The 25,013-nt window shown below is 44.5% G+C and overlaps 1 protein-coding gene across 1 annotated transcript; it reads left to right on the top strand.

Annotated features, from left to right (window-relative positions):
• Positions 1–15,330: 15,330 nt before the first annotated feature.
• LOC102041048 (cytochrome P450 2D14) lies at positions 15,331–24,997 on the top strand. The gene is made up of 9 exons (XM_005421881.2): positions 15,331–15,575; positions 18,188–18,359; positions 19,060–19,212; positions 19,688–19,848; positions 19,980–20,153; positions 21,893–22,034; positions 22,575–22,762; positions 23,661–23,802; positions 23,931–24,997. Exons 1-9 carry the CDS (start codon positions 15,363–15,365, stop codon positions 24,107–24,109), a joined length of 1,524 nt encoding a protein of 507 aa, XP_005421938.1. The 5' UTR covers positions 15,331–15,362; the 3' UTR covers positions 24,110–24,997.
• The last annotated feature ends 16 nt before the right edge of the window (positions 24,998–25,013 follow it).

The raw sequence follows: 25,013 nt of genomic DNA, 5'->3' as shown, positions 1-25,013 counted from the left end.
AGTAAAATAAATGCTGCTGAGGGAGACTTCTCCTGCAACCAAAGGCAGAGGCCATACAGAATGGCCCAATTTTGTAGCATCTAAGCTGGTTTCCAGGGCTGTGTTTGACTCTGCTCCAAGTGGGAATCATTCTTGGCTTTACATGACAGGAACGTGTGCCAGGAGAAGAAACAGTTTCCAGAGCTGTGAGATGGAAGTGGGCATTTGCAGCCTTAAAGAGGACATCAAGGTTTGCAGGCCTCTTGACTGACTCCAGCTGCATTTCTACGAAAACCAGCAGTGTCACGTTGCCACAGGAACACAAAAGACTTGGAAAAGATGCTGTTTACAGCAGAAGTGTAAACATTCCTTATGACCAATGTGAAAGATGGACTTAGCAAACATCAAGTTTGTGGTCTGCTGCTTCAGGAAAAGGAAAGAATGTGCATCTTTTTAACTGCACAGACTTGTTGCTGTCTAGAGGATTAACGTATCAGAAGATGTACAAATTATTATTAGAAACACCGCTAATCAACAGCAGTGACTGTAGGACTGCCAGTAACTGGGAAAAATTCTGCTTTGGAGCACGGCCCTTTGGCCTCAACCACTGCCCACCACTCATGTTGGATAGATTCACCCCTGAGCTGGACATGACAGTTCTATGATCCAAAGTTCCTCTTGAAAGTAAGGAGAAGTGAGAAAACCTTTTACAAGTGGCCCAGTCATGTGAAAGAGTCATGGAGAAATAACAGGCCAGTAGAAGTCTGGGGAGGTTTTTTCCTGAGGTTCTTCGAGGGAATGCTATGCCATGAGAGGGACCCTGAGATCATTGGAATGGCATTTGAGGGCCTCACTGGTGGAGGTGGCTGTTGCTGACGACCTTTTCTGTGGGAAGCTCTGTGTGAGTGAATTTTGGAAGAACAGTCCAGGTAGGTACCTTACCAAACCCATTCTCTGCCTTTTTATTAGACTACAGAGCAACAGGCCCTGAAATTCACCCTTTAACATAGAAAAGCCTTTTTGCATCCAAACGATTGTTCCAAATAGGAGATTGTCTTTGTTGTGCTTCAAGGGGGAGTGTTGGCCAGGTCACCAGGGTTGGTTGGTCCCTCTTCAGAAATGCATCAATATGGTTTTCTACCTCCAGTCAGTGGCATGCCACAGAAACTGGAATACAACACCTGATGTTCATTTTCTAGGGTTTCATTTGACCTCTTTGAAAGAGCTGCTTGAGACAGACACCAGAAGTCTTTGCGACCTGTATTTACCATTTTTGCTGAGAGAGAGAGACAGAGGGGGAATGAGATTTGCCCCTTATTTTTAGTATTTATTTGAGTTACTTGGACTTTAGGAGTAGCTGATCAAAAACCTGAACAACCTTTCCCAGTCTGCAGCTAAGTGGGCAATGCAGGGCTTGGTGGAACTTCTTGTTCCTTACAATTCAAGAGGAAGAACAAGTCAGGGGCTTGCCTGAAGAGCAGCCTCTTCATGTCTGTTAGCCACAACCCCCTACAAAAAAGCCACAGTCTTTTTTTGGCCTACCCATGCCTTCACTAGGTGCATTAAGAATATAGCAGTTTGTAGTTTTTAAGAACATATGTCCTTACCTTTTTAATATGTAAGCCTGCACGTATGTCTGGAAATACGTAAGGGTTCAGAAGTGGAGGAAAAAATGTTCATTGACCAGCTTGTATGACCTTGGGTGGGAGTGGTAAAAACCACAGCTAAGGTCTGTCACAAGTTCAGGGGGCACTTCAGCAATTAAAATGTCACAACTCAAAATGTCCCACAAGGCACTGAGCCTCTGTCTGGCAAACAGGCAGTGTATATGAAACAAAAAAAAAAAAACCCTTTCCATGGAGTAAGCAGGTTTTGTACCTTCAGGCCACAGCTTCCAACATGCTCATCCTTGAAATGAGCTTCTCACAGCCACACAACACAGCAACTCCTGTATTTCCACTTTACTTTCACTTCTGCCTCAAGTGTGACAGCAAGTGTTTGAGCGTGATTTCTGCTGCAGCCTGTTGCAATTGTCAGAGCAGCCAACTATCTCCAGTCATTCTGAAAAGCCTTGTGGCACTCTGATTCAAAGAGCCCAAGACAGTTCATAAGAGGTGTGAGCAGGTGGAGACACTCCCATTCTCGCTTCCACTGCTGAGGGGTATCTGTAAGACTGTCATTGCAGTTCTCCATCTTTCATTACTTACAGGTGATCTGTGCATTGCATGGCTGTGTTGCTCGCAGGTAACTCAACCTGTGTGCCATCATTTGTTGAGGTGTAACTCAAAGGTTCTGTTTTGGAGTAGTAGCTCAAGCAGGAGCCCTGCCTCTCACCCTGATGTGGGATCAAGGGTTATCTGTAGCTGGTCCCTGTCCCTCAGGAAGCACAGTATGCCCAGTATCTCCAGGCTCATGCAGAAGTTACTGCCTTGCTATCTGGTGTCTACTGCAGTGCTGTTACACTTCACCAACTTCTGTTGGAGTTTTGACCTATCACATGTATTCATCATCCAGGCAGGTCTGAAGTCCTGAGATTCTGCCCCCCCAACCCCCCCTCTCTTTCTCTTCTTTCTTGTTCTTTTACAGAATCAGAACATTTATTTCAGACTCTTAAAACTTTGGTTTTTTCTTTTCCAAAACAGAAGAAATTTTCTGCAGTGTTTGCAAAGGTATACCTGCTCTAGATCAAAAAATTAAATAAGAATTCAAACTGTGTCCGTGATCAGGAAACCCATCCAGCAGCCATGATTATTACAGCCAGGACACACATGAAATTTTTACTTGTCATCTACATTCATGTTTTAAAGCTCTCCAGAAATCCTGCTATAGAACAGACTGGAAGGCACCTTTCAAGGTCTCTGGTCCAACCTGATGGCTTTGTGAAGGTCAGCCTCAGAACTATACCAGCCTGCTCGAGGCTTTGGACAGTCAAATTTTGAAAACCTTCTAGTACACTCCACACTATCTCTGGGCCCCTGTTCCTGTGCTGAGCTGTCCTCTCGGAGCAGCAATTCTCTGTATCTAGTCACAGTTCTCATTGTTGCAGCTTGTGATTTGCCTCTTGCCCTGTCACTGTGCCATTTGGAGAAGAATCTGACTCCACCCTGCCTATAAAATCAGCAGTTCATGGTGGTATGACAGGTTAGGACAGTCAGGCTGCTTGAATCCCTGAAAATATTTAGCAGTGGTTTTAATCCCAAAATCCAGCACACCTGCAGGGCTTTGGTGCAACTGTCCAGAGTAGCTTGGGGAATTGGGGCAGCAGTGGGTGTTTATTCTGGATCCAGTTCCTGCAGGGAGCTGTGCCTCAGTCCCTCCCTCCACAGCCAGGACAGGGGAGTGTAGATCACTGCCTGCCTTCTGCAGTTCTTTCCTTTGGGAAAGAGCTACCAGAGCGTCAAAGACTCGAGCCTTCAAAGCTTTACTTCTTCTAACTGCAATTCCCTGCTAGCTCCTTGCTTGCTTTTTTCCTACTTTCCAGCAAACCTGATGTTCAGGTGAAAACCAGCGGTCTTCATCCTGGCTCCATCCAAGCCTAGTCTGCTTGAGGGAAGCAGGACCGAAACCCCTTTCCTTCTCACAGCCCCGAGCTCTTCGCACCCTCCTCTGCCTCCCTGCTCACCTGCCCCCTCCTCGATCGCTGCCGCCTCGCAGCCCTCGGTGGTTCTGTCCTTGCTGAGCTCCTGGCCGACCCAGAGCAGTGGAGGCGGCCTTGAGGGCTGTCTGGTGCTGCCACCTTAAGGCTCTCAATTCGTACTCCAGCAAAACCCGTGCCCGCCTTCCCTGGGGACAGAGGGTGGGGAGCTGGGGCCTGGCCAGGGGCCGTCTGTAGCAGCTGGAGGGTGACACAGAGCCCTCACCCCGCTCTCGCTGAGCCCGCGGCCCCCTCCACCAGCTCTCATGGGAAAGCATAGCAGGGTTTCACGGAAGTTTTTGCGTGCATCTCGATTTTGTGGCTTGTGAGAAACCCTCCTTTGTAATCTGTAGTGCAGAGTCCGAGCAGATGAGGCAGGAGATGAAAGTTTCTCTCTCAGAGGTTTCTACAGCCTGCCTTTCTGTGGGGAGAGAGAGGGCTTGAGCCTTGTTTTCATCGGCTCTCAGCCACAAATTAGAGGTGTGGATGCATTTGCACTTTGAATGCTTTTTGGTGGCAAATTTTGTTGTTATTTGGCTTATTGTGTGATCTGCAGCCTTTCCCTTCCCGTTGTGCTTCTGGCTGAAAATTCCTGTGCTGTGTGACACCGAGAGGGGGCATCTCTGACCTGAGGGTCTGTCTGAAGCCACTTCTGGAGAGCAACCAGCCAGGGGAAGAGAGCGAGATCAGTGGCAGCTCTGACACAGCAGAGACCATGGAAGTCAGCTTGGCTGGGGTTGGCAGCTTTTCCCTCTACTGCTGTTGCCTCCAGCAGCACAAGCAGCAAGGTGTGCTTGTAGGAACCCATGTGGATTCTGTTTCCAAAGGTGGTGGGATCCGTCTGCCACAAAGCTGTCAGCACAGGAGGTGCCCTTCATTATCAAAAGACTTGCACAGGAAAACAGGTAGCATTAGAAATAGTTGCTGATTTTTAACTCTGAGTGCAAAGGTTATCCCAGGTATTAGGCCTTAGGTCAAAACAAAGTGAACACAAATCAAAAAGCTTTTGATTTTGAAAAAGGCAATAAAGCATCATTAAGTTAAAAAAAGCAATTGAGGATTTTTGTGAGGCCTTTCCCTCTTTCTGGATATGAGCCAATATGCTTTATCCTGGAGTAGCACAAATGAGAAAGGGTCTGCAGAAAGGATTTAACTCACATACATAGTGCCTGTGTTCAGTCTATAGGAGAACTAAGGTTTGTCATCTCCATCTGTGGCATGGCTTTGAAAATTTCCACAGTTTTGTGGTTTTTTTAAGAAACCCAACAGAAAGTTTTAAACTGTTATCACCTCAAAAGCATTCCTTTTTCATGGCTAGCTCAGGCCTGCATGTTGCTGGTGCTCAGGGACACCTCATTCAGAGTTGCAGGTGCTGGGTCATGCAGCTATTCCCAGGGAACCTGGGATTCAGCAGTTTTAGGAAGCTGCTGCTTCTGTGCAGGTGGGGAAGCTGCGTATGTCAAGGAGCTTGCTGTTTTGCCATCAGAAGGAAAGAAGCAGGCACCAGCACATCCTGGGGTGCTTCCTTACCACTCACCTGCTACATGGCACTGTGATGTCTTTCAGCAGCAACTTGGACTTTTGGTCAGCTTAAAAATCACAAAAATACTTTCCTTCTCAGTTTCTCTTGCAGCCACCATCTTTGATCCTTCCTCCTTCCTGTGGATACCTCCTGAGTAAAAGAGCGTGAGTACTTTTGTTGACACAAAAACACAATTACAAATGAGCACAGAAAATTAGGCTTGTTATGTGCAGTTGCTGTGAGAGTGTAGGAAGTACTGTTGGCAAAAGTAACCTGCAGATCATTTGGTATGGAGCTCCAAAGGTAACTGACAAACTGAAAGCCCAGTAGTATGGTCTTGCATGAACTTCCATAATTTCTAATTTCCATTTCACTCCATATGCTCCACCATTTCTAATTCATCTGTGAGCACAACTGTGCCAATATTTCAAATAAAAAATTATTTGGGGGTTTTCTATTCCTACAGAGATACAAAATACACATTCTGAGTTCCAATGCACATTTGGATTTGTGAAGCATAAACTATCATTGGGAGCATCACACTAAAATCAAATATAAACAACCCCCCCATTTCACTGTCATAGTACACACAGCAATCTTCTATTTGCAGCACACTAAGAAAAACTTCTAAATGCTGACTTTTATTCAAGCCATTGTTTATCCTGACAGAGAAGGGTTTTTTTTTTGATAAAACCATGAAAAATTCTTAATGAGAACTTGACGCTGCATTATATATGAAAATAATAAACTCTGTACTCTAGCAAGCATACTGTTCTCTCAGAAATTATGAACAGAGGGTTTAGATCATCAAAACTGTATGTTTGAATATTTTCAGTTTAGTGTGTTAATATCATCTGATATTAATGATTAATGAGTGAAAAGATAGAGAATTATTGCTGAAACCTGAAATCTGACTTTCCTATGAGGAGACAGAATCACCCAAGGTTATTCTGTCTGCTCCTGAGAGCCACGAGCATTGGATTAGCCAGATTGGCTTCCCTTTTTCTTATTTTATTCATAAATGACTAAATTGAGGACCTAACTATGAAAAAGCAGCATCCCTGACTATCCTTCCAAGGCATGGAAACAGCAGCAAAATGCTTCCAGTGAAAAACTCCCTCTGCCAGAAGAAAAAGATCCTAGCTAGACACTTCCTGGAACCAGAGAGAGTCTTCAGGTTAGTCTTCCACTCTTTATCTATTTTAATCTGTATTTGAGATCATTAGCAACATATATCTTTGATTTGTAATCATTCTGGTATCAGTAGGTGATATCATAGGTATCACCTATGTAATCATTCTGGCTCATTAATGCCCTTTGCACCAGGATTTGTAGATTCTTTATCACAAGTGAGTAAACAGCTCCAATAAACACATTATGCAAGTGAGGAAATGGAGCCAGCAGCCAGCTGAGTGCTGCTCTCTAAGGCACAACCACTTAGGTTTAGGCTTGTGCTTCAGGTTAGGCTTTTGAAAACCACAAGCCCAGACCTTCAGGGATGTTTCAACTCCAAAATGCATGCAAAGTGGAGTACTTCATGTCATCTCATTACATTTGATTACAATCACTTCATTTCAGAATTTTGTTTTATTTCTTTACATTGAATTTAGTTTTAAGTCTACCATACTCAGATTGTTTCACTTTCTTCTCTGATTTCAAGATGTCAATGAGTAGAAATTCAGCAAGGTTTGGTCCATTTCCATGCATTTTGTGTCATCCCAGACCATTTTATTGTTTTCACTTTGTTTCAGAATTCTCTCTTTTACTTTTAGCATTTCATTTCATCCCTTTCTTCTCCTGTCCATTCATGTCATTCCCTGATTTCAGGATTTCAATCAGTATCATTTTCAATGAGTATAATTTTGGCAAGTTTTGCTTCTTACACTGCACCTCATGTCCCAAAATTAAGGAAAAAAAGTCAAGAAAGAGACAGGAGAAGAAATTGAAGGAATGAAATGCTAAGAAAAGAGAGAAAATTCTGAAACAAATGGAAAGCAGTAAAAGTGACTGGGATGACCTGAAGTGCATGGAAATGGAGTGAAGCTTCCCCATTAGATCCTCATTGAAACCTTGAAACCAGAGAACAAAGTCTAACAAACACCCTGGATAGGAGATATGATGAAATAAAACTTTTCCTTTTCTGTACAGTGGTGCTACCTCCAAAGCACAGTTAATACATCCCATTAAACTATGCAGCCAATGTCTGGTAGCTAGGCCACAGTCCTAACAGATGGAAGCTCTAGTTTGATTCCCCATCATGCTGAGGAATTCTTACAACTCTGTATTCTGACTTGGGGGAAGGAAGGTCCACTATCTACTCAGACTTTCTAGAGAATGTGGGGCAGAGCCTCTTCTTTCTATGTTCTTTTCAAAAAGCAATAGCTGTTATCAAACCTCACAAGGTTCTTACATCAGCCTCCATTTCACTCATGGTCTGAAACTTCCTAACATAGTCAGCCCCTCTGAAGAGTGCAATAAAGTGAAGTCTAGTCTCTAGACATTGAACAGACCAAGTATGAAATAATTATCAAAATTGCTGTGTCCCTATTAACATTCACAGTATTTGGAATCTGAGACAGTAAAAAGCAAAAGAATTAAAGTACAGTGGAGAACCAAGTACATGCTTACCTGGTAAGCAGATCATCAGTTATGCCTCCAGACTTAGAACTTTTGATCTCTGCACCCAAATTCCATTCTGGGCTTCTACTGGACCTGCCTCAAGACATGTCATGTAACATTCCTTTGTTTATTCACATGGATACAGAAAGGCAGATGCTACTTCATTCTCAAACTGCAATGTTTTCTAAAATGAAATTAGTGTATTAAGCCACTTTGAGGCAAGACAGACTCCCTATATTTATATTACACTTCAGGTTATACTTAGGAAAACAATATCTTAAAAGCAGAGTGTCATTACTTCTACTATATAAAGCACTGAGTAAACAGCAAAACTAAAAGAATTTAACTGGAAGCTAGTCTCAAGTATTTGCTTGAAGAGTTTAAACAGAAGAACGATTTATTTAATAACAGCTTTACTGGAAACAATTTTTTTCAGCATTGCTAAGCAGTGATGCCTTCCATTTGAAGATGGACATTTAAATCACCCATATAATCTAATGTTTGGAGAAATGTAGTTACATTTACCATTTTGGTATCTGAGTGCAAAGAAAATCCTAAACCCAGGAAAATTATCTGACACAACATCCACTCTCTGCTGTCCATGTTCCCAGAAATGTATCTGGTAGAAATATCTGCCTTTTTCCATCTTCTGCATGTTGAGTTCATGAACATTGCTGTGGGAAAGTTAGTGCTGGGACACATCGTGCTCTTTCCTTACAAAATACTCATATTTAAAGCAGGCATTCAATATTTCCCAGACAGTTATGAGAAAGTCCAGCTCTGTGCCCTGGCAAGCCCATGTTGTTCTCCTGGCAGCTTCAGAACCCTTAAGCAGAAGAATCATACAGGGTGACATTCATGGAATAGGAAATGATGTCTGCCAGGCTAATTGAAGCCATAGAAAACACAGAAAAAATAATCTTAAAATGCATTCTGTATTGATCCAGGTCTCAGAGAAAGTGTGTTCCAACAGCAATCTGCTGGTTTGCAAAACAAGTTTTCTATTGCTGTCTGCAGTACATGTATTTGTAGGCTTCATATACAAATTCATAGATAGGAAAGCTGTTAAAAGTTTACTATATTTGGGTACTAAATGGCACAATTGAAACATGCACAAATCACAACCAGGGCATCTCCAACTCAAGAAGTTTAGGAAAAATATAAGCAAATGAAATTATTAACTGGGTAGTGCCATAGCTCAGTGTCACAGGGCAAATCAATGGCAGAAATTAAACCAAGATGATTTTGTCTGGCTGGCTTCCAAACCATGGATTTAATGACACCATTCTTTCCAAAGGTGTCTGTGGATCTCAATCTCACACTTTAGAAAAGTAGGATGAGTTTTTCTGTGTGGACTTAAATGTATCTCTTATGGAAAAGAAATAATAACAGGGTTGTAGCCAGTAGCTGTTTCCAAAATTCCCCAGGATGCTCTCATTACAGCGAAGAAAAACCCCAAGGTATCAGTATTAAACCAAAAATGAAAAGAATAGCAAGATATTCACAGCTCCTGAGAAGCTCAAAAAGCAGAAAACCAAAAGCAGCAGCTGAGAGAAATCAACAGCCTATGGTATCGGGGGCGTGAGCCATGTTTTTCTGACACTTTCACAAGAGAATGTGAGTCAAGGCAACTGCTGCCAGTCATTTTCCAAATGAGCAGGCATCTTCTCAGAGCTCAGACACATCACAGAGGTTTAATGGAATCTTCAGGAGGCGTTTTGGACCCCTGTTGGAACCACAACCTGTGCAAAGCAGCCCCTTGATTCATTACCTCCCCAGCGCTGAGGTTAGAAATTGCACGTGCTGAGCTCTGTTTGGCTAACTCAGATTGAAGTAACAGTGGGAACAGTTTAGCCTGTGGGAGAACTGAATTTGGCCATTAAAGCCAAGCCAGCTTGCTCTGATCTCTGCTTAACCCCTGTTAACATGACGAGGATGCTGTGGTTAGGGCCCATAAGCACAGCTTTGGGCTTGCTGAGCCATTGCTGGGCAGCGTTACATGTACATGTGAGCCCAGTCCTGGATCATCTCAAGCTCTGTGAAATGTCAAGTCAAATAAAGCCATTCTGCTCTTTTCATTTTCATTTTTCAGTCCTCACTGTCCAAGGCTTTTCTAGGGGTGACTTCATCTCAGTGGCTGCTTTATTCATCCAGATGTTGATGTTTGCAGCAACTGCACAGCTCACTCTGCCAAACTGCTCACAGCATCACTGGAGCTCGTCTCTTTGACATCTTCCAGCACCAGCACAGTGTTGACTCTCTGAGGTGAAAGATGGGGCCTGAGACATGCGTTGCTTTTGGCACCAAGTTCAGAGTCTTTGCTCTTTCAGGGCAAGGGACGTGTCTGAGGATGGGATGGCATGAGGGGTAACAGCATGGGCAGGGATGGGTGAAAGAAGTAAAGTTCAACTACAACTCACTTTGGTGATAAGCAAACTGGTGCGATTGATATAGGAAAAAGGGTAGGAAGCCATGTGGAATTTAAGGAAGAAAAGTCTGAAGAACAGATTTCTTTGCAATGTGGGAAGGCTGGCAGTAAGTCATAGTAACAGTAACTATGAAAGACTTGGCTATTTCAGTTCTGCTGACTGCTTTATTATGAACAAGCTGTTAGCACAGTCCATCTTAAGGCTGTAGAAGTACTTCTAATGTTTAAAATCCCCGTCTGAAGGCCAAGAAAGTCACAATGAACCAGCTGAGACTGAAATTTCCAGAGTTGGGGTTGTGCTTCAGGCTAAATTTGTTTGGGAACATTCAGCCAAAAGTTTGTTCATGCCTTTCTAACGGCTGACATCATTCTTAGAAATCCATTGTTTATCTGACTTTCTCCTAACCCATTAGAAAAATTTCTGGAGCTATTTTCCTGTCTCAGTTGAATGCTTTGAAGCATTGCAGGCAAAATTTGGCAGGAGGCAGCTTTCTGTTAGGAAGACACATTGCAGCAGCTCTCTAAAACTGTGCTCACACTTGGCTCCGCTACAAGCACTTGAAAACCCATTTTGTGTGCACCTGAGAGAGATCTCAGTTCTTCATCTAAAGTTCCCCTGAGATGTCCGAGTGGAGCAGGTGCTGGTTATTGCCGGCTGCCAGGGGCTGCTAAGGGCAAATGATGAGTGTGAGGCTCCTCTCTGCCATGCACCCCGTGCCCCTTCCAGCACCAAAATGGTCAGGGGGAAGCCATCTGAGTGAAGGCATAACAGGCAAAAGAGACATTGTGTGCTGAAAATGGAGGTGGAGGAAGGATCAAAAAAAGTCTGGAACTGGGTGGGAGACCATGGGTATTTTTGCCTTAGAAGAGGCCACCAAAGAGGAAAGGTTTCTGGGATCTCCACCAGCCCTAGCTCTGCTGTAGCCTGGGAGATGGATAGCCAGGGAATGAGAGCAGCTTCACACTAACCAATGTTGTTGCAAGAGGCTTTGCTTCTCCAGAAGGAAAAATTGCTGAGGTTTGTGTCCATCCACATCTGAGGTGTTAGGGGGAAAGCAGTCGGCCTGCTGGGAATTGGACAAAAAATTTCTGAAAGCTCACGGAAATATTCATGCTCTGTGACCAGGGCTTCCTGGTTGGCTCCAGACTTGAAGCAAAGAGGGAAGGAGGGAAGAAGGAGCATCTCTTTGGCCATTGGAAGGGTTTCACCCCACCGTTGTGGAGAGAGAAGTATGTGGTGCTGGGTAATTACTGAAACAGCAGTTTTTGTAACCAGGCGCTAATCTGTGACCTCCATTTCCAGGCTGCCAAAGCTGTGATCCTGCAGGAAGATCTGCAGAAGCGGCTTGCAGCCTCAGCTGGGAGCTGGGCATGTGCTGTGAACAGCTGTGTGTGGAACTTCTAGACGTGTACTCTCGATTCCCACCCTTAGAAGGTCATTTGCCTCCATTGGTGGCATCTCTGAGGGATGCTTTGGGGACAAATGACTACCTGCTCCACACCCATGCAGACACTGATGGTCACTGTGGAAAAGCCCATCTAAACCACCTTTATGGGCAGGGTGTGAACAGCAGGTGGCAAAATAGACTTTGAAGACAAAAGCTGCAATTAAAACCAGGTTAATAAGTGATCCTCATCTACTCTGCGCACTGAACAAAGGCAGAGCCCTTCAAAATGGAAATATTGCATATAAATATAATGAAATATGATCTTATGGACAATATGGTCAAAAAGGCTCAACTAAAATTGCATAAAATTTTTTAAATGGCAACTCCTGAATTATCTTGCTTCTGGATGCTTTGTTTTGCAAGATTAATAAGTTTTTTCTTAAAGCTGCCTTTCTGTTTGTATTTCAGTGCCTCCACTCAAAGACTGGTGATGTCTGCATGCAACTTCTCTAATTCCACTTAACTCTTCTCTAAATTGACTGTGCTCAAAGACATGCAGCCAACACAGCAGGCCAGCAGTTAGGTAAAATTAATATGTATGGATTTGGAGGGTTTTTTCCCTGACTTGAAAATTGCTCAAAATATTGCTTTATTGAAAAGAAATGCAAATCAACATCTCTCATTCTTCAGAAGAATAATTATCCTTTTCTCTCTGTCAGAAAGTGATTTGTTGTCTATTGTTTCTTTGCTGGCTTTGAAAACTGTTCTTTTGCAATGATGAAGCTATAGCACTTGTTCCACTCCTTTGCAGGCCTGGCCATCCATGCTACTAGCCAAAAGTGGAGGAGCTGTCAAGTTTGCAGGAAAAGATCATTTACCAAGTGACCTTTTGGAAAGATGTCAATTGGGAAGTCAGTGTCAGTGTAGGGTTTTTTTCCTTAAGCTCATGCATTTCTCAGGTTGCAGCGTTGTCACTTTATGTCAAGGCTGAGCCACAGGAAGCAGAGTAGCTGGAGAGTTCCTATTCTGATGGCCTTCCATCAGAAGGGTGATGTTCATTGGAATTAAATCCACTTCCTGAATTCTGATCAACTATCCCTGTTAGAGCCCACAGGTGAATGATGGGAGTCCAACAGCCTTTGGCTCTAGCCAGAATAAACAAAACTGAGAGGACCTAGGTGAATATTTTTCAGCTGAAGTTCATAAAGATCAGGCTCAAACTAAAGCGAAACAGGCAAGGTAACATCCTTTTACTGGTGGTGTGATGAGGAAATGTCCACTGACATTCCTGGGGCCACATTTCCCATCCTTCCTCTGTCATCTGAGTGCATGCGTCATGAAACTCAATGTGGGACGACGCCCTTGATGACCTTTTCTCATTCAGCCATCTCCTGCTCCAGCCAGCCCACTGAGTAGGGAACTGCTGCAGCTCTGTCTCCTGAGACCTCACACTAGAGCTGCCTGAAATGTGGAGAGTACTCAAAAGCCAACAACTCCCAGGCTACACTGCAAACAGAGTTCAGCTCTGGCAGCTCTCCCAGGCCAGACTTGCCAGGAGTGCTCTCTGTCCTATCACCCATTATAACCTAAACTTTATCAGCCCCAGTATAAACACCTAAGGGACGTCACTGGTGATCATCCACCAGCTGGACTCTGTACTGTTGATCCCACTTCTTTCAGCCCAACAATCTGAACAATCATCCACCCACTTTATCAGCTACCCTGCCAGTCTGCCTATCATGTACCATTTAGCCAAAAGGGTACTTTAGAAAATGGTGTTAAAGGCTTTGCAGTGTCCCGGAAATAAATGAGACACACTGATCTCATGCTTTGAGGAGGTTGCCCTCCAAGAACAACCAGCTCTCCTGGGCCCCTTCACTCTCCAGGGCAGTTCCCTTTGGGATTCTGTCAAGGAGATCCCCGGATGAAATGAAGCAGCTCTCGTGCAAGTAATGGCAGTAATGCTGTTTGTACTGCTGATTTCTTGCAGGATTTAGTATTTCACAGTTTCATGGTTGTTGCAGGCAAATTCATCGTTGACCATCATGTCCTGAACCACTTCTTCCTATTTTGTGAACAGCAAACCCAGCACAGCATCTCCTTCTGTTGTCTTTTCAATCAGCTGTGCCATGAAGCTGTCTTGAGCACACTCAAGAAACGCCCCAGACTGTGCCCGACCTTCAGTTAAAGCACACTGTGAGTTAGCCCTAAGGCCTGTGATTGTGTGGGATGGCTCTATTGACTTTCTCTCCTTTCCCAAGAAGTCTGTAGTGAGTGCCTGGCCCAGCACTGTCCACAGTGCTTTGCCACCTTCTCCTTGTCCACAGGCATCCAGATGGCCCATCACCTCTCCCATGGCCAAGTTCTGGGCACTCCTCTGCACAGCACACAACCACTCCTCACTGTTTCCAGCCTGTCCTTCCTGAAGGCACTGTGCCCATTGAGGCATCTCTCCAGGTGTGTGATCTACCCTGGCATGTCTCGGTAACTCAAAAGAAATCACAATTCTGCAGTTGTGTGGGAGCTGGTAATCACCCCAGTTGTTTCCCATTCTACATGTTTGTTTAAAAGTACTTGAGAACAACCCTACACCCTGAGTGATAATGCTTTCAAAACAGGATTCTGCTGTGGAGACTCCAGCAAGGTACGGTCAGAACACAGACAATGAGCATGGAGGTGCCTCCCCTGGCAGGGCATTGGAGGCCCTGGCTGCACACCATTGCTGCCTGCACAGCATTTGCAGGTGCATTGCCCTGCAGCCTGAGCTCTCCATCACTGCTGCAGCAACTGTTCCATTAGGAGGCTTTCCTCTGATCACACTGAGATCATAGATCAAGCTGTGATGGGTTTACCCCTTCCTTTTGTCTAGAGCTGACTGTCCTAAGAGCAAGGCTTATTGATCTCCAATGGCAGGGATGCCAGGAGCACACAGCTGTGCTCTTTAGGAAATACTTTGACTAACTCCATAACTGTGTTGGCATTACTACTGCCCCAAAGGCTGGACATTGGAGGCACCTTGTAATACACGTGACTTCTTCCTTGCAGCTGAGCTGTGTTCTACAGAAGCTGAGGTCATTGTGCTGACTGACATTTGGAGTTTGATAAAAATTTTTATTCCTAGAAACATAAATTATTTTTAAAATATCAGGGGACTGTTCTAAGCTAATTGCTGTAGTAAGTGCTTTCTGTAAGGGCATGTTTGATCTAACCTGAACTTTCTCAAGTTCCAATGGAACCTCTCCTCAGCCTGCAAACAGAAACCTGTATGATCTGCGTTTAGGAGCTGCTTCTTCCTTGACTTGCCTGTACTAAGCAGGTGACACACATTTAAACAACCTTTTTACAGATTGCCCCATGAGAATGCAGCAAGACTGGTTGCTTGTGTACTTCTCCTTGTTGTGAGAGAAGGCACCCCAACAGCCAGGGCTCAGCCAGTCCTGCCCCACTGAGGGCATTGTTAGCACCGGCTGGCACTTTCAGCAGCAACAGAGGTCTCTAAGCTCTGGCCTTGGAGAAAGAAGAGGGGGAGGAGGAGGGAGGACCCTCATCACCACTCCCCTAAGGCTGAACCGAGCAGAGGAGGAGCTTGGAGGCAGAGCCAAAGTTCATATTTAAAGGCCAGCAAGTGCAGGGAGAGAGGAGAGCAGAAAAAGGCAGTGTGGGGAAGAGGAGGAAGCAAGGAGAAAGGAGCAGCTGTCAGGACTGAAGAAAGTGGGAGAGGGGAAGAGAAAAGGCAAAAGGGGGTAGCGACACTCTCGGGTCAAGAAGAACAAGGAGTAGACAGGCTACAAAATGGCATTGCTCCTGTGGCTGGGGTCCCAGCTGTCATCCATCTGGAGCAACATCTCTATACTGGGAGTCTTTCTTATAGTGTTTACTTTACTGCTTGACTTCATGAAGCGCAGAAAGACGTGGAGCCGTTACCCGCCGGGCCCAGCCTCGCTGCCGTTCATCGGGACCATGTTCTCCATTGACTTCCGCAACCCCCACCGCTCCTTCGGCCAGGTGAGTGGCAGCCCCTGAGCAAAACCCTCCACATACAAAACAATCCACCGTGGGCCCAGGAGGGCTGGGTCACACCCTGGCATCAGCTACAGGTACATAACATGGAGAACAGGAATTTTCCTTTCCCCTGAAGTTGCTAGAGAGAGCTTTAATACTAACTAGCAAAAAAAGGTAAAGGAATGTAAAAGTATGCACATAGGATGATAAACATGGCTGGAAACAGTGGCTAAACAGATAACGAGGAATAAAATGGGTGTTTTGGCAAGTTATGTAACAAGAAACGAGCCTATGACCAAAGAAAAAGTTCAAGGGAAGGCCGCCTTTAATATTGAAGCACTCAGTGAGTCTGACTCCCAGAGACAGCTTTCAATGACCCTCTAGGACCATGAAAGGACTTCGAGTGGGAGGCAGATGCGTGCAGATAAGTCCTAGGAAAAGTGATATCTATGTAGTAGCTGGGAAGCATGCTGCTCTGCATATGTATGATCATGGTGCAATAAATACCCTGTTGTAAAGGGTAAAAACATGACACTCATTCTATTAGAGGAGCCCAGTGCTACAGTAAAGCATATCTGCTTTCTAATACTTCAAATTATGTTGGAACGTTTATTTTTGGCCAACTTCAGTATCACTACCCTCTCCAAAGTCCAGGATGAAGAAAGTCACTGCTCAAGGACACTGACCTGGCCCACACAGACCAACGCTTCCCAATCTCTGTCTCCCCATCTCTGTAAGAGCTCAGTGGGAGACCATTGCTGAGCCCCCAGTGATAGAGTTTGCTGTAGAGCTGGCTACCAAACTGACCTGTGGGCAGGCCTGGAGGCAAAGGAGCAGGGAGTTGTGCAAAGAAGGGAAGACAAACAAATATCTGTGGGCTGGGAATGTGGCTGCAGGAATGGCAGGCTTCCCTGAGAGTTACTGAAGCAGGCCTGCAGGCATGTGACAGTTTCAGTTCAAGAGACCAGCTTGTGGGATTTGCCCCTGCAGCAATGCCCAAAATCTCAGTAGGTTCCTATTTAAAGTCAGGGTTTAGCTTTTCTCAAAGGGAAAGCAGGGCTTTCACAGCCTGCAGCAGATAAACCATGGCTGTTTTGTGCTTCAGTTTGCAAACTCTAAAGGCCTCTTTTTTAGGACAGCACTGTCCAAAACCTGCCAAGTGGAGAAACTAAATTTAGCATTTGTATGATTTGCTTGCATGTAGTCCAAAAGCTTCCTATTTTCAAATCATATCACTTCAGGGTCATACTAACCACAATCTTGACCAGTAATCATTTTTAATTATGTATTTCTAGTGCCAGTGAAGTGCTAATTCCCTTTGCAACCCTACTGCAAATACAGTATTAAGTACTTCAATTCCTTGCAATGCTATAGCGCAGAAATCAAGAATCTTAGCTCTTAAACAAAGAAAAAAAGACAGGAAAAAAAAAGTAGAAGCAAACCGGGGGGTGTTACTACTCTTGCACTACCTTTAAACAATGTGCTTCTGAGCTTTGCTCAGTGTTCCTGACTAGCAAGGGAGCTTTGACCTGCCTGGCCAGGAGTCCGTGTCCCGTTAAAGGGCTTGTCTACCTGGAGAAGGCTTTGCTCCATGGCCAGCTCCCATGGAGAGTGTATGGCTGACAGAATTACCTGTGCAGCCATCCTGATTCAGCTTTATGAGGCTCACTCATCACAGCAGATGTAGGGTTCCAGTTACCAGTCGTACTAGATGTGTACACTCCTCTTAGGGAGAAAGTTGACCTGGAACTCCAGTGTGGCATTGCCTTTCCCAACCATGTTTCTGGAAACCTGGCTCTGGGTAGATCTTTAGGTACAAATGCAACTTTAAATGGAAATTATGTATCACCTTATTATCAATATTTCCTTCAGCAGAAGTAGACTAACTCAGAACTTAATTGGTCTTTCAGATCAAAATAAAGAGAATTATTAGGAAATAATTCATTATTGAGCATGCAGTCTTTAAAAATTCCCACAAAGGTTCTTGACAAAATTAAAAGTACTTGCACAATGTTCATGACAACAGTTTGGCCAGGACAGGTGTGTTCTAAATTTTTCGACTTACAGGGCATTGATCCCTGCTACAGCTGCTGCTTAGCACTGTTTGGAGTTGTTGCATTGCAAAGTTCAGGGTCAAAGATCAGCTGAAATCCCTGAAGAAAAGTACCTCAAAGTTCACTCAGTAGTAAATGCCCTAAAGAAAGATATGGTGGTATTTCTGATGTTACACTCAGCTCATTTTCAGGAACGTGAAGTGACTGCTGGAGCCTGGGCTAGCTCTTGGAACTCCAGTGCCACACCAGGAGTGGGGAGCTGCCTTGGTACAGGGATTTACCAGAGGCAGAACCTTTAGAGCCACTTGCTCTAAGGTGCCATTACACAGCCCAGGTTTAAGTGGTTAAAGTGGCAGAGAAGGTTTGGGAATCAAGGGCTGGGTTGCCTTGACAGTCAGGGAAACAGGTGGAACAAGGGGTGAGGAATGGCATGAGGGACAGCTTTGAGGGAGGGTAACACTAACTCGGGGAGAACATGGGGGTACAGCAGAACAAACCACTTAACAAAGAATCAATAAAATAAATTCAAACCACAACAGACATGCTTTTTTATCTTGGTAGCTCCAGGAGAAGTTTGGAAACATCTTCAGTCTCCAGAACTGCTGGACCAACGTGGTAGTGCTGAATGGGTATAAAACAGTGAAGGAAGCCCTGGTCCACAAATCAGACGACTTTGCTGACCGGCCCCACTTTGCAATATATGAACACATGGGCTATGGAAAGAATTGTGAAGGCAAGTCCCATGACAATGGACATTCCTTGATGGCACTAGCAAGAGAAGGATTGGGTAGAGGCAAGATTTTCTCAGTGCAGTGCACCTTTGTGTGTCCTGCTGGTCAATCTCCTTGCATGTCTGGCACCCTTTGGTGGTGATAAACTTGGATTTGATTAAATGGGGGCTCCCCTTCCTGGCTGTAGTACAGCTCCAGCAAGCAAACACTTCTTCAGCTGTGTAAGGACACTATAAATGGTACAACCTTTCTGCCAGCTCCCAACAGCCACAAATTTGTGCTTATGGTGCTTATGTAAGACAAAATGCTTATGGGAAATGGTACATGCAAGTTGTGGTGACTTTCATTCAAGACAGAGTATTTTCCTGCATCCTGCCCACATCACATCCTCAGCTCCTGTGTGGTGGCACATGCTGCTACCCAGTTCACACAAGCTATGGAATCAAGGCTGAATGTTTTGGAGAGGTGATTCCTTTATCCATAGCAGCCCTTGTTGCTCCCATTGAATCCCCCTGCACCTTTCCCAGCCATGCACAAGCTTTAGAATGTCCAGTGATCCATTTCTGAATTGCTGCACAAGGTCAGACTGTTCCATCTGTCCATACAGACCTGTACCTCAGACTCACAATTGCTGTTCTCTAGCAACATTCTCTTGAAGTACAAACCACATATCTGACATTTCTTGCTCATCTATGATTCCAGGGATTGTTGTAGCAAGATACGGGCACGTCTGGAAGGAGCTAAGGAGATTCACACTCTCTACGCTGAGGAACTTTGGGATGGGAAAGAAATCCCTGGAGGAGCGAGTGGTAGAGGAAGCTGGATTTCTTTGTTCTGAAATTGAGTCTGAAGAAGGTTTGTGACATCCACAATGATGGGGAAATCACAGAAAAAGGCAATACAGTGATGCAGGGAGAAGTAATGCTACAGCCACCCCTGTTTGCATGCAGTGCTCTCTTCCCATGCAAATGCAGTGTTCCTAGTCTATGATGAAGTTTAGTGGAACATACTGATATTATCACATGCAATGAAAGTGCAGCTGAGAGTTCACAGCCTTTCATCCAGACACAGAACAAAGTGTTACCTGTCAAGTCACAGAACAGCCCCACAGCTCAGTTTTTCTTGGGAGTTTTCTTCTTTAAACATAGAGCAACTAAATATTAGTAAGAATGAGATTATTTCACTTCCTAGTGTGATGCTTTGAGTGGTTTGGCAGCTTTTTCTCCTGGTGTTATCAAAGTGGAATTTGTGTACTCTCACTGCTGACAGATGAGGTCCAGCAGTTTGGTGTTGCTTAGCTTCATGGCTTGGTCTCCATTTCCATTTTCAGGTAAATCTTTTGATATACATGTTCGCTTAAACAATGCCATCTGCAACATGATCTGCAATATTGTCTTTGGAGACCGCTTTGACTATGGTGATGAGACATTCAAGAAGCTATCACAGTTATTTCAAAATTCCTTGGATGAAGAAACTGGATTCCTGCCTCAGGTAAACCACAAGCTGTAAGAAGCTGCCCTCTATTTCTTGAAAGAACTGTATTTTCATAATTTTTCTTTTTTTTACATCATGTAATATCTCCTCTCTCTTTCTTTGTCCCCTCTTTGGTTCTCACACCCCAGCTTCTTAACGTGGTGCCCATTTTGGTGCGGATCCCTGGAGTGGCACAGAAGCTTTTCCGAGCACAAAGGGAGTTAATGGACTTCATAGATGTGGCCATAGATAAGCATAGGAAGACCCGGGACCCTGCTTACACTCGAGATATCACAGATGTGTTTCTAAAGGAAATGGAGAAGGTAGGGTGATACTAGCAGACTCTCCAGGATCAGGAGTAGTTTCTCTGCCAGTTCAAGCTTGTGAAGCTGACTTTCCTCCTAGGGCTGCACAAAACCTCTTACCAGCTAACTTCCTGCTTTTTCATTCCATGTTGTATCCTGGGAAGAAAGGTATTCTTCATGCTGAAACCTCTTTTATTGTCTTAGGACACCATGTTATCTGCTGATGTTCTTGTTTCTGTTTTCTGTCTTCCTACTTCCTTTAGAATCTAGGAACTTCCTTCTTTCCAGCCTACAAAAATATGAAGGCTTCTAAAAGGCAATAATTGAGAATTTGATATATGTCCTAAGTTTGCACCAGGGAACAAGTCAGCATGCAAGATTCTGTGTCATGTCAGTGCCTCAATGACTGATGCCTCAAGATCAGTCAAAAACTGGAGCAACAGATTGACTTTTTGGAATCATTGCCCCATTGCAGCCTGCCTTTAAACCAAGATGTGATTTGAAACCAGTGCCTCCTTTGGGATATATATATATATATATTTGAATTGCTTGCTAAGAACTCATTTGCTAGATCTCAGAGGAAGGCCTAAATCTGAACTTCACTGAAATTAAAAGGAGTCTTTCCTTGAATCCAGTCAGGCACAAAGTCAGTATAAAATCAAAGATATGTGGGTCAGCCTGTCTATCTGCCATATGTTTCTGCACATGGATTCACTACATTTCAAGTGCCAGATGAGCAATATTACCAAATTCTGCTTGCAAATCACTTTGCCCATCCAAGTCCTCAGACTGGACTGCTGCTCTGCATTTCAAACCTTGCCATGCTGTGGGGGTCGGCCACCTCCAGCACATGGGCAGAGCAACGTGACCCATGTTATTCTGCACTGAGCAGTATAGTCTGGGGGTGGGTGCTGCCTCTTGTCACAACTCTCTTCTTTTCACTAACATCACCTGATAGCCTGTCTGATAAATCCCTCTCCTGAGTTAACTTGGGTCAAGTCTGTCCCAAACTCCCTTGTCTGAGATCTTTTATTGGAATAACAGTTGAGTCTTAAATGCATTATTAATTGCTATCCATATTACAACAGCATCTAAATATACAGAATAACTTAACAGAAGCTAGTCCCTAGGAAAGGGAAGTATAAAGAGGATTAGAAAAGACAAGCAGATGAACTCCTGCAGAGAGCTTGTCATATCTCATATGCTAACAAATTTGAGCTCAATTAGCATTTGGATGAGAGACCAGTTTTGCTGGAAGTGGTGTTGCAGATTTAGTAGGAAGCAATAATCCTTTAACCTGATAGCCCTGATCCTTGGGGTTTTTTTTTCCAATTGTAAGAGAACACCAGAGCAGGAGCAGTGAGAATCTGTAATGCATAGCTAGAGATAACCCCCTTAAAATAATGCTGATTTTGCATTTGCCATATCAATGCAGCCTGCTCTCTACTCTGTGGCTTTTATCATCTGATCAAACCTGAATAACTGTGCTGCACCTCCTCTGGGGGATATCTTTTGTAACATCTTACAGTGAGTGGCAACAGCCTATTGGAGGTGGTTGAGGACCTTCAAACACAGGAGGTTACAAAGTCTATCATTCATGCTCAGAGTGTTGCTTGTGCTGTGCTCTGCTCTTCCAATAAAAAGCAGGAACACATGCTAAAAAATGGATCCAGTGCTTCTCAGCACTTCTCTGGACAATGATCTTCTTCCCCAGCAAATACTGCAGCTCCAATCACCTACTTTTTTGCTTTCCACAGGGTAAGGCAGCTGAAGAGAATGGTTTCCACTATAACAACCTTCGTCTGGTGACCCTGGACTTGTTTACAGCTGGTTCTGAGACCACCTCCACCAGTCTCCGGTGGGCATTGCTGTACATGCTTCTCCACCCAGAAATACAGAGTAAGTCAGAAACATACCTACAGAAATGTAGCCTCTTCCTTTCAAAACTCATTTTCCCCCAAGGATACGCAATGAAGAACAGCTTTGGTGATTGTTGGTCTAGCAGAAACACAGGAGAAACACTTCCCAAACAGCTGTTCAGGCAGGGGGTAGCCATTATAAAAACTGAAGTTTGAAAGGCAAGTTTGCTCTCGCCTTCATTTTGAGGGCTTCACCTGGGGACTGGCTGTGGTCAGCGTACCCTCTTCCAGTATTTGGAATAGATGGTGATTGGTTTAAATTCTCTAATGCTGCTTGTCCAAGCTGCATAGAGGAGGCGTACGGCAGCATACCAAGTGGCAAGGCCTTGATAAGGATGCTCTGAGCAAAGAACAATTAGACACAGTCACCGATCAACTGAAAAATGCCTTTCTGTCTCTAACGGCTTGTCCTGTTCTCACACAGTGCTTACAATCTCCTGCAGCCAGTCTTCCTTCAGCTTTTACCAGTTGCATCTGGTCCACTAAGGGTCCTCTAACTCTTTATCTCTTCTGCTTTCAGGTAAGGTCCAGGCAGAGATTGATAAAGTGATTGGCAGAGAGAGACCCCCCAGCATGATGGACCAAGCAAGCCTGCCTTACACTAATGCTGTGATCCATGAAGTGCAACGCTGTGGGGATGTTGTTCCTGTTGCGCTACCTCACATGACATACCGGGACACTGAGTTGCAAGGCTTCTTTATTCCCAAGGTGACCATGACCACATAAGCAACACAGCAACCTCTCCTTGTGCAGCTGCCAGGCACAGGGTGGGGATGATCCCATCCAACCCTGCAGCATTGCACTTCCAGCCCCAATTAGAGTCACTGTTGAGCACTAAAATAGGACACTTTGAAATGCTAAGTTCAGGCAGACAGTCACATCTGTGTTCTAGGCTCACACTTGTTGTATGGGAACACAACTGCAGTGGCAGCTCCGTGCAAAGGTTTCCTTTCCTCCCAATGATCCATGATATTCACTGCCTGTCAGAAGCAGCCTAACAGACTCTCTGGAGGCACTGAACACCAGCTTACTGGCTTTCCTGAGATGCCAGTAGTTAAATTCTAATCTCTGAAGCTACTCAGATCCATTTGGCATTCAGACCAGCTCCTTTGTGACAAGCAGCTGCCCTGGCAGCAGTGGCAGAATTTAAGCCTGGGATATTTTTGTAATTTTTTTGTAGCCATGTGGTATCTCCTCTGATTTAGAACCTTGACATGTGAAACAGGAAAGCTCTGCAATATTCCATGGTCCCTGCAAAAGTTGGGCTTTGAAGTCTGTCAGTCAGCCTTTTCTCTGCAGCTATAAAACAAGTCCAGGAGGATCTGAGAAGCAGAGACTGTTTCCACTGTGTAACCATAAAATTGGCATGTGCACACTACAGCCTTTGTAAGGCTACAAATTACAAAAGTTCAGGTGCTTCAGAGTGTAGGGCAGGCACCAAATGCCATTGGAAAAGGGCCCTGCTTTGCCTCTGTTTCAAATAAGATGCAGAAGTGGAAATGGGTGCTATTAGTTGGTAGTCAGGGACTAAAGAGGAACCAACACTGTTCTGTTGTGCCAAGATAATGCTGCTGTTCTCACTTAAGTTGTTTCCTCTTGAGTGCAGGGGACAACAATCATCACCAACTTGTCTTCAGTGCTGAAGGATGAGACAGTCTGGGAGAAACCAAACGAGTTTTACCCTGAACACTTCCTGGATGCAAAGGGGCAGTTTGTGAAACCAGAGGCCTTCCTGCCCTTCTCAGCAGGTAAATCTGAGGGCAGGATCCAGCCGCAGGTCAGAAGCACAGCTGGAGGGTGATCGGCTCCCCCTGCTGCAATTCCAGTATCGATTATTGCCCTCTCTGACAGACACTTCCTCTTCTCTCTCTTGCAGGTCGCCGTGCCTGTCCGGGAGAACAGCTGGCCAGGATGGAGCTCTTTCTCTTCTTTACCACTCTCCTGCAGAAATTCACTTTTGTGCTCCCTGAGGACCAGCCCAGGCCACAGGAGGACGGTCACTTTGCACTCATCAACTCTCCACACCCATTCCTGCTGCGAGCTCTCCCAAGATAGGTGCACACCACTCCCCTTTCACTGACCGACCACCACCGCCCAAACTCTGTCAGGAACATTGCAGGTCTAGGCAGAACCATGCCACGTTCAATCTCAAGCCTGTGCAGAAGGCCACAGCTGTGTAAAGTAAGGATCTAGGCCAGTATCTTGTTGAGCTTAATTCTAGTTGTGCTTCTTGAATCAGACAAGAGAGCTTCAGCTTCAACAAGGTGACATTACAATGTAGTTTCAGAGTAGTGCTTCTGGAAAATCTTACCATCCAGGGCATTCATGTCCCCTTCATTCCTTCCTGTTTATTACACACTTCTGTGTGTTGAACAAATATTGCACTGTCTTCATTTCCAGCCTCAAAGAAAGTAAGTTTCAATCCTGACACAGCCCTTATGTCACACTATGTCTCCAGTAGGAGTAAATACCAAGGAGTACATAAATAATCCAGATGGTGTTTTTGACACAGAACAAGGTCATTTGTGAAATACAGAAATGTTGATGAATATATTTAAAGAGAAATCCTGGTGTTTAGATTTATTATCTCCTCCAATTAAAACTTTTTTTTGGGCATTACATAAAGTCAGCTCTTGGGCTGGTTTGGAACTCACCTTGGGATGGAGTTAAGACTATTTGAAACTGTATGGCCATAGATTTCAGAGCTGCCTCTCTTTTCCTTCCTGCAATATCCCTGACGAATTGTTTGCAAGATATAAAGATATGTTGATTTTTAAATTAGCAGTAGTTCCTTTACCATATCTAAAGAGACAGTAGCACAAAGTAGTCTCTATGTATAATCGCCACTTTAAAAAAAATCTGAAATGGAGTGCACGTGTGCAGTAGTAATTTTGTGTAATAGTAATTTTGGAAGCTATGAAAGTTATAGAATTATGCAAATACTTCCTAACATAATTAA

This window comes from Geospiza fortis, unplaced genomic scaffold, assembly GCF_000277835.1.
Source record: "Geospiza fortis unplaced genomic scaffold, GeoFor_1.0 scaffold173, whole genome shotgun sequence".
NCBI lineage: Eukaryota > Metazoa > Chordata > Aves > Passeriformes > Thraupidae > Geospiza > Geospiza fortis.
This window is presented reverse-complemented; position numbering and strand designations above follow the sequence as displayed.